General features: G+C 39.7%; 1 protein-coding gene across 1 annotated transcript; it reads right to left on the reverse strand.

Moving 5' to 3' along the window:
* Nucleotides 1-937: 937 nt before the first annotated feature.
* LOC140734565 (amphoterin-induced protein 2-like) lies at nucleotides 938-8,171 on the reverse strand. Its single transcript, XM_073058718.1, has 2 exons — nucleotides 7,525-8,171; nucleotides 938-7,158 (listed from the first exon to the last, which is right to left on the reverse strand). The coding sequence occupies exon 2, from the start codon at nucleotides 7,142-7,144 to the stop codon at nucleotides 5,486-5,488; it is 1,659 nt and encodes a 552-aa protein (XP_072914819.1). The 5' UTR covers nucleotides 7,145-7,158; nucleotides 7,525-8,171; the 3' UTR covers nucleotides 938-5,485.
* Nucleotides 8,172-10,233: the final 2,062 nt, after the last annotated feature.

Here is a 10,233-nt window from a genome sequence, read left to right on the forward strand (position 1 = left end):
TGTGCATTTCATTAGCGTAAATATTAACTACCAAAACAGCAATTAAAATCTAGCATAAAAACTACACCATAAAGGGAGTCAAGGTAGCGTAGTGGTTAGCACAGCATTATTACAGCTTGGGGCATCAGAGTTCAGAGTTCAATCCAGCATTCACCTTCTGGAGTCCCTGTGGAATGTGTGGGTTTTCTTTGGGTGCTCTGGTTTTCTCCCACAGTCCAAAGATGTACCAATTAGTTGGTTATAAGTCATTGTAAAATGTCCCATGAATCGGCTAGGGTTAATTGGGGTTTTCTGTATCTCAATAAATAAATAAATAAACAAACAAATAAATAAAAATGATGATCAATTAATCTGTTCATTATCTGTTTATGTATACATTTAAAATTAAAAGATCACCTGGTTCACATGGGAATTGATTAGAAAGCAACTTGGGAGTTTTTCACTCCTGAAATTAAACACATTCTATAACAGAGTGAGCTACATATAGCTCTTTAAAAATTACTTTGCCCTTTTCTCTTCCGGACATTTCATTGAATGAATATTTCCTAAGTAGTCTACTGATTTATGGGGATGAGTGCAAAAGTGAAAGTAACTCATTGCACAGTTTTCAAAAGAAAGTACAGATTTTCCAAACAATTATAAATCAACGACATCTCATCGAAGAGAGCATGCTGGCAGATTTGGCACAACTTCAGTCACTGTGGAGTTTCCTAGTGGTCACTGAAAATAGCCAGTAATAATTTAATAAGCAGAGGAAAAGGAATGTCTGGACATGTTCAGCTAATTGTCTGTATGTCAGTTTAGATACTTCCCATGCTGTGGGGTTAATAATAACCAACGGGTCTATTTTCTGAAAACTGCTTACCAGTTAACAGTTCTTTAGAAACAAGGAATATTTACTGAGGCAAATACACAAGGAAGCTATGAAACAGAAAGCAGGTTTCCATTTTATTGAGAGCTGGAGGATATTGTCTAACAATAGTCTCGAATGAAGGGATGTATGATGGGTACATTTTTTCATACAATCACCAGAGTTTTGTAAGTTAAAGAAAAACACCAATTTGTAAGGAACTGAGGAAAAATGATTTTCACTGAACATGGAATAGAATGTGATCCCTTTATCAACTGAGTTGTTAAGGTGACTAGAGGTAATAGGAATTTAGATAAGGACAGGAAAAAAAGACTATGCTGAAGAGGCGAGAGGGAGGACGTTTATGTGGAGCTAAAGTGCTAGTGTTTACTAGTGCATCTGGGAGTCTTAGTGCAGGATCCCCTAAAAGGTTCACTTACAGGTTGAACCAATTGTAAGGAAGGTAAAAGCAATGTTAGCTTTCATTGTCAGAGAATATGAAGGACGTAATGCTGAGACTTTATAAGGCATTGGTCAGACCACATTGCAGTATTGTGACAAGTTTCAGGCTCCATATTTAAGGAATATGGCATTGGAGAGTGTCCAGAGGAGGATTACAGGAATGATCCCAGGAATGAAAGGGTGAATATTATAAAGGTTATATTTTGTTGCCTCCTGGAGTTTAATAAAAGGTGGTGGCTATTGAAAGGCCTGAATAGTGTGGACATGGAAGCTGTTTCCAGTAGAGGAGGTGTCAACAACCAGAGAGCGCAAAAGGGGGAGGAATTTATTCAGCCAGAGGTTGGTGAATCTGTATAATTCATTGCCACAGATGGCTGTGGAGGCCACATCAATGGGCATATTTAAAGCTGTTGGTAGTTTTGTGATTAATAAGGGCATCAAAGGATACAGAGAGAAGGCAAGAGAAACTTGGGTTGTTTTCTCTGGAGCAGTGGAGGCTGAGAGCAGATCTCACAGAGGTTTATATGAATTTGAGAGACCTAGATAGAGTAGAGAGACAGTATTTTTCCAGGGTTGAAATGCCTAGGGCATACATTTAAGATGAAAGGGGATAATTTCAAAGAGATATGATGGCATTTTTTGTATAGAAAGTGGTGGGTGCCTGGAATGCACTGCTTGAGGTGGTTGTAGAGCCAGATACATTAAGAAATTTTTAAGAGATGTTTAGATAGGCACATGAATGTAAGGAAAATGGAATGATAGACATTGTGTAGGAATGAGATATTAGTTTAGTTGGCCAAAGGGCCTGTTCCTGTGTAGTACTGGTGTATTTTCTAATGGGTTTGAGAGTGAAAGTAAATCAACAGAGTGGGCCAAATGGCCTAATTCTGCTTGTGTCTTATGCTCTAGTATGTAATTGTGGAGTTGATTGCCCTGCACCTGGTTGTGACATATTTGTAATATCAGTGCATTTCCCCATTTTGGTATCTGATTTCTGGGTTGCAAATTTAAACATGATAATGAAATCTCCCCAGTTATCCTCCCAGAACCATTGGGAGCTGATCTATTTGTGATATATATGTTGGTATGATATTGTCAGGGCATGACCTTATTTCTTACTGTCTGGCTTGTTGTGGTAAACGGTCATGAGCTCCTCATCATTCCTGCCCATTAAGGAACAAAATTGGGAACAGAAGAGGCCCGAGGTGTTAGTGAAATCTTTTACTTGGCTCCTTCATCAAACTAAATGGAAAGATGGGGAAATGTTAGAGGAGAAAGGAGAAAAAATAGATCAGTGACCTCTGCCACAATCAACATCACCTCTTCACCAGCTAGGAGACACTACCCCAGCTCCCATGAAGAGTTCCTTCTTGGTGTTGGCATTTAAATTACTGGGAACAATAGTTGGAGTGCAGGGTGAATTTGTCCTCCTGAGAAATCAGGGCTCCAAATCAGCATGTATTTGCAATCACTCTCTTTACCTATTCCAACTATTTCATTGGGAAGCAGCCTGTGGACTCCCTTTCAAGGACTCTGCAGCTCATGTTCTGTATACTATTTGTTTACTTCTTTTTAATATTTGCACATTGAATAGTTGTCAGTCTTTGTGATGTGTGTTTTTTTTGTGGATTCTATTGTGCTTCCTTGTTTTCCTATGGGAGCTGCAAGAAAATGAATCTTAAGATTGTATATCATATACATACAATGATAATAACACCTCTTTGAACTATGCTAACTACATTAAGGTCTCCTTAGTTTACAAAAGGGACTTCATACTTGCAAGTCCTTTTAGTGTCAGGCTAACTAACCTAGATTATTTCAGTGGAAATTAAGCAAGCTTCCATTTGGAAAGATCAGAAGTAGCTCTAACCTCTTATGAAAAGCTCTCAATGAAAAGAAGTAAAACTTCAAATTGTTTGGTGAAAATTAATTCTTTACTTCTGATATTTCACACCATCAATGCTTTTTTCACAAAGTAATAAATTTCAGCATGAGCTAGAATTTTAAAAAGGCATATTGCTTTAAAATTTTACTTTCTAAATATTCATTTGGATTTTTAACACAGTACTTTAGAAGGCACATCCATTTAATGCAAGTTTTAGAAAATTAAAGTTTGTAAAATTATGGAGCCATGTAAAATATTTGCCTGTTGTAAATCTGTTTGTAAATGTTGATTACTTTTGCAATTGAATATTCTGATCTGTGTGTTAATGTAGCCTGTACTCTGCCATTCATTGAATATGAGGGCACCAATCCATTGTTTTACTGTTGTTCTGTGCAGATTAGTTACAGAACATAAATAGTGTTCAATTTGTCCCAGTAAGATACTGAGGATGTAACTAACTGACCTCTACAGAAGGAATAAACAGAGATAAATGCAGAGAAGCTCCTATAGCAAACAAGAGAAAATCTGCAAATGCTGGGAATCTAAGTAACACACATAAAATACTGGAGGAACTCAGCAGACCAGAACTCCTGCTGAAATGTCAACTGTTTACTCTTTTCCACAGATGCTGCCTGGCCTGCTGAGTACCTCCAGCATTTTGTGTGAGTTGCGGAGAAGCTCCTATACATAGTCTTGTCTGATTTTGTAGTTCTAACATTTGTCTGTTTCAAATCTACAACTTTGATAACTGCATTTTACAAACTAAGACAATAGACATGAAAGGGATTCATATACATTTTACAATAAAGTTTCAAAGATTATGGTAACAAAGATATATATCTCCTACAGTAAATTGATACTACAAAATACTGCATTTACAGACTTACTTTTTTCTCTAAAATACATCAGTACAAACTAATAATTAAACAATTTCACATTCAAAGTAAGCACTTTAGTTCCTACCTATACATATTTATGTTTGGAATAGATTTCTTTTAAAAAGGTGATTAATTATTTTAAAGTGTTTCATGAAATAACTGATAATTGCATTTCATTTGCGTTACTGAGTTTAGTTAGGTAATTACCCTCACATCTTAAGTTAGACAGAACTGCCTGTACCTGGTGTCATAACAGCTACTTCTTAGTTAGGAGCATAGCTAAGTATGCCTGAGCAAGACGAAATGAACAGCTGCGTGAAACTTCTTTTTAACCCCTTCCTGGACAGTTCCCGCCTCTGAATATAAACTGAGGAAGCTGACATTCCCATTGGCAATGCCAGATACCAGTATCTGAGAAAACTAATATTTAAGATGGCATTAATCAACCGTGATTCCATTATTTTAGTGATGTATTTACTGTGTCATTGAATGGAAAATCCCTTCAATGCTTAACCATCGATGTCCTTGTTGGAGAACTCTTTCTACTAATACCAGTACTCCTTAAATCTTACTAAAGTCGCTGGGCACAAAGTTTCGAACAAACTTTGCTAAATCTGTCAGTTCTAAAGCTTTAGGTGGAAACTTGGTAAATGGGAATGAATTAAATCATGAATTGCAAACAAATGTATAGGTTAGTAATATGAGCAGGAATTGTAATGCAATATATAAAACTTTAATTTGCAATATAAATATAGGCTGGAAGTCGATGTTGAAATACATCTGTGCAAGTCTTCAACAAACTGACTAGAGCAACAATTGATCTAAAATGTAACTCGTGTATGAGGCCTATGAAAAAAATGTAAGGGGGCAGAGTGTGCGGCAGCAATGAATTATTTTACATAGCTTCATTGGTCATTAAATTTAGCGTTGCATATCAGTGCAGGTAAACATCAGTAAAGAGGCGTTACTTTGCTCTTGAATTCTAAGGACTTAGCGAAATGTCTCCAAGCATACTTTGAGATGGCCAATTTCAGATGAACCTTATACTTGCAAGCACGCGGCATGATCACTGCTTCTAAGGTGATCACCAGGGCTCCACGTTGGTTTAATTTGGATATTACTTGTGCCAAACTAATGGACTAAATGCAGAATCCAGTAACTGGAAGTGCATTTTTCCTCCTCTGGATCTCGCACCATTCCAGACATGGAACTAGTTTGAAAAACTCCTCCGCAAGCCGACAGGACCCTGTTAACATTCAGAGCAGAGGCATTTCTCAGCTCTCCTGCTTTAACCTTTCCACAGGCAGGGAGATTTGCCTGATATCCCAACATTATTGGTCTACGAGTCATCTCAGGTGTCCGGTGGGCAGCAACCTAGATTATCGCTTAGGCGCATCAACAGCGTTTGGATCAAGCCACGATGAGATTATCGGAGAACACGGAGCTGATGGAGTCGACATCCGCCTTTCCTCTGTTGTGTCTCAGGATCTTCTCGGCCACAGTGTGGCTGGTAGGGAGCAGCTTCACTTTCCCATTCTGCCCCCTCAATGGCTGTTTGACGGGTTCCAGAAAGACCACTCGCTTGCCCGTGCTGACCTTCCTCTCAGCGCCCGCCTCGTGAGGAGGAGTGGCGCTCAGAATGGAGGAGTGTGCGCTGCTTTCGTTCGGTTTCCGGTGCCTTTGCTTAGATTTGCACCAGCAGCGGCAAGGTGTCAAGTAAAGATAGATCAAGACTAAAATGATGCTGGCGAGGCAGGCAGCGAGAGTGGTAAAGGCCGTGTTAAAGGTGTGTGAACGGTGCTTGGTGTGTGTGAAATTGTGCACTTTCAGTGTTACCTCGATGGTCTCGTTGAGCATGCGTCTACTGTTAATTGCGATACAGGAGTAGACCCCTGCATCTTCGACCTGGACGTCTTGAATTTCGAGGCTTCCGTTCAATAACACCCCCAGACTCTGCCTTTGAATGCCAGTCTGCAATGTTTCATTCTCGGGCGTGACCCATAGGACATTGGTGTTGCTGTCCAGAATCTTGCTGTCACAGTTTATTACTACTCGGTCCCCCAGATAGGCCTCATAGAGCATGCCCAAAGCGTGGAAAGAGCCATTCACGGCACTGTTAGAGCAATTCAATAGATCATCGTGGATCAATAAAACACTGACACTTCTCTTGGCGTCCAGCTGAAAATAACATCTATAATCTTCCTTAAAATCCACCGCCGACCTAAACTGCCTCTTATACCAGTAGGTGACCATGGTGTAGAAGGAGCAATCGCAAGTAAATGGGTTGGCATGCAGATACAAACCACTCTGCATCTTTACGGGTAGAGCACTTAACTGCAGGGCAGGTACAGACGTCAATTTATTGAAAGAGAGATCGACGAGTTCCAGAAGCGAAAGTCTAGACCTGCCTTTAAAGAGTTGCATTGGGAAGCGGGAGATCAGATTCCGACTGAGATACAGTTTATGAAGCTTGTACAAACCCTCGAAAGCTCCGCTGCTGACTTGGGCGACCTGATTATTGTAAAGAAGCAGTATCTCCAGGGAATTCAGTCCTTGAAATGATGAGTTGCTCAAACTTTTTAACTTGTTGGAGGACAGATCCAGATACTTGAGTTCAGGAGTAGACCAAAATGCCCTCTTGGAGAGGAAGCCTATACTGTTGTGATTGAGAATCAGCGTTCTGAGTCTGTCCAGTATGGTTGGAGTCCAGTTAGAACCAAGTAGTCTGATACTGTTGTAGCTAACATCCAAACTGGTCGCAACTTTATACAGGATCCTTGGCACAGTGGTCAGATTCTTATTGGTGCAAGTAATGATATCGCTGGCACAGATGCAGACTGAAGGACAGATGACGGAAGCGTTGCCCGCCAAGCTGGCACACAGCAAGAGCAGAGCGAGTCTTTGGGTGGCTGAGTTGCATCCTCGGAGAGCAGAAAAGACTGGGTGACGGGTACACATGATGACCGTCTCCCAACAGTCTTCCAGTGGGCCCTGCAGTCGGATGAACGTGAAACCTATCCCGCAGGATTGAGCGTGGCACTGAGGAAAAACAGATATCACCAGGTTCATCCCAGGTGCTATAACTGAAACAAGCAGAGTAACATTAGTAGTGCATCTTCTTTTTATAAAGGAAAGAATATTCAAAAATGAACTTCAACATCTTGCGAAGGCAGGGTAATACTACCAAATACAGTTCAATAGCAATTATTTATAATCTGTTTTAATACGTAATATTTATCCTCCAAGTAAATCATAACACAAGTCAATGATCTCTTTATTCAATCAGAAGCTCTGAAAATTTACACGATTATTTTCCAGTTATTTTCTAACTCACTAAAGAAATTACAACCAAGAATTACAGAAAGAGTTAATATTACGATGATTTAAAAATAAAAAGAATCAAGGATTCGTGTAAAGTGATAGTGACAGTGTATGACAAAAATAATTACCTTAAGTCTGGTTAGAGAGAGAGACAGAGACAGAGAGAGACAGACGAAAGATCCGGGTGATGGTTTGTAGCAGATCAAAGACATTTAAGGACTGGGGCATTGGACGTATCTCCTGACGCCGGTTCGAACTGGTCCTTGGTCTATTTCCCCCCCATTTTCTGAACTTTCGAAGTAAAACGGCGGAGTAGACCCTGCTTGGATCCTACCTCTCCCGTGTTCCATTTTACGGCGCATTGTCGAACGAGGCAGCAGCCAGACAAGTGGTGAGGCTACAAGTGACGGCTGCCCATCTTCAGATCACTGAGATTGGCTGAACACGGCAGGGTGGGAGCCAGTCAACGATTACAAATGCGGATCGAAAGGGGGAGGAGTCGATTGGCGGAAAGTACTGGAGCTTTCCCGCCCGCCTTCCCTTCACGCTTGCCGTCTTTTCCCTGCTGAATTTTCACAGCGGTTTGATTTGGACGCTGCCCAGTTTTTGACTGGGCTGCAAGCTAACTTAGGCAAAAGCAACGTGTGAGCTTTAGGCGGGCTTCCTTAGGCATAGCGAATGCTCAAACAAGCAGCAGCAAGTGACTTCGAGAGATCACAGGAGATTTCTGTTAGGAATCAGAGTAAGAGACTAATTAACATGCGACGTGCTGTCCCTCGGTCCCAGCAACCGGCTCCTGTTGCTATGATTCCGAACTGTCATCTGCAGAAAGCGTTAGGTTTCAATAAATGAAAGGTATTCACGGATAGATTGTCTTTCATGTTAATATCATTAACAATGAGTGACTTCAATAGGTGTTTTAAAAAGAACGTAGGTTGGTTTAAACATATTGAGTTTCGTGCTAGTGTCAGTATATACCTCAAAGTAGATTAACCTAGAAAGGTTACAGCCTGTATACTGTTGATACGGCTCTGGCAGCGAGGCTGATAAACTACATACACCGACATAGCAATAAAAGGGAACACGCAAAGTCATTTCTTTTAGCCGAACCGTAAGTTGGTCATGTATGTATACCGTTCAAAATCCTTTCCGTTTTCATATACCAGATTTTTTAATATATAAGTAAATAAAAATAAAATGTGCTGGGAGAGGTTGCGGGGAATAAACAGCCATCTTCTATAAATGGGGTGAAATAGCTTAATCTCTTTCAGAGCCTCTCGCGATTTGTGGTCATCTGATTTTCGAATGAAAATAATGTTATTGTTTTTAGGAATACCATAGAATTACAGTCAATAATCTATAAGAACATATGCCATTTAAAAGATGGCTATGAGGTAAAATACTTACATTAATCTAAATATCATGAAGATTCAACCTTATGTGCACGGTTCAATCAGGAAAATTCAGTATTATTTCCTACAGTCAAATAGACTTTTGTTCAAGTTGTTATTTTTAAAATAACTTATTCAGATGAAACTTGATGAAGGGTCTATTTATTGACTGTTTATTCATCTCTATGGATCCCGGCTGACCTACTGAGTCCCTCCAGCATTTTGTGTGTTTCTGTGGCTTTCCAGTATCTGCAGAATCTCCTGTGTTTATGATGCATTACCTTGATGCAAAGATTTAATTTCCATAGCCTCTAGTTATTCGAAAGCTTGTTAACAAAGCAATGTTTTTAAAGCACTGTCACTGTTATACTTTGGGTAAACAGGAACAATTTTGCTCATGCACATTGCTGAAAATAGCAATATAAAACTGAGCAGATAGTATTTCTTTGTGGTTGACATGGCTAAAACACCAAAAACATTCTCAAAATACAGTCGCGGGAAGCTTACCATTCAACTGAGTGAGTGCATAACTTTCCACTGAAGATAACATCTCTGATTCTTTGAAGATTCTGCAAAAATCTTCAAGTACTACAATGGAGTTCATAGACTTCATAGAGGCATACAACACTTATTGACTTAGAGAGACCACATTGCTACTAAATGATCCATTTAGTGGTGTCACTACATAGCAAACAACAGTATTTAATAGAAAATGTGTACAGCAATCCAGGAATAACAGGATTCAACATGGACACATTTGTTATCAATTTCTAATTTTATTTTCCTTAAACTCTGCTAATTTCTGCACTGATTATAAATTTCCTCATTTTCTCCCTTCTCCATGCATACACTTGCAGTTTTTTTCTTGATGCTTGCTTAGTATTGGGTCCTCCAATAGATTTTGTTCATTGCAGCCAGTCTACCTTGGAAAGTAAAGGTGTAGAAGTGGCCAGACCAGAGACTCCCTGAAAGCCACTTTACCAAGGCAAAACAAGCACACACTTTCCAGTTTACCCTTGAATAATTAGATCCAGATTTCCTGATTTTCTTTTACAATTAGAGCCTTTGTGATACTTTCCTGTTTGTTCACATTATTTATTTTACTACCAGTACAATTACTGGAATGCTAACCTCAAAGGTTTTCTCTCTTCCTCCATCATGTGTTTCCTTTATTCCATTCATGTCAGTGCCCTTCTTGCTGCAACCATATCTGTTTAAGTCCTCCTTCACAGTTCTAGCTGGGGCTTTTCAATTGGCTTTGATTTTATTCATAATCTCCAACCTCGCTGTGATGTTCATCTGAAAGCTCCAATTAATAGCTATAAGACCATTAGAGTTAGGAGCACAATTAGGCCATTTGGACATTGAGTCTGCTCTACCATTCCACCATGGCTGATTTATTATGCTTCTCAACCCCATTCTCCTGCCTTCTCTCCATAACCTTTG

Source organism: Hemitrygon akajei, chromosome 10, assembly GCF_048418815.1.
Source record: "Hemitrygon akajei chromosome 10, sHemAka1.3, whole genome shotgun sequence".
NCBI classification, from domain to species: Eukaryota; Metazoa; Chordata; class Chondrichthyes; order Myliobatiformes; family Dasyatidae; genus Hemitrygon; species Hemitrygon akajei.

Coding starts and splice junctions, on each gene's coding strand:
- LOC140734565 (XM_073058718.1), bottom strand. CDS start 7,144: ATGAACCTGGTGATATCTGTTTTTCCTCAGTGCCACGCTCAATCCTGC.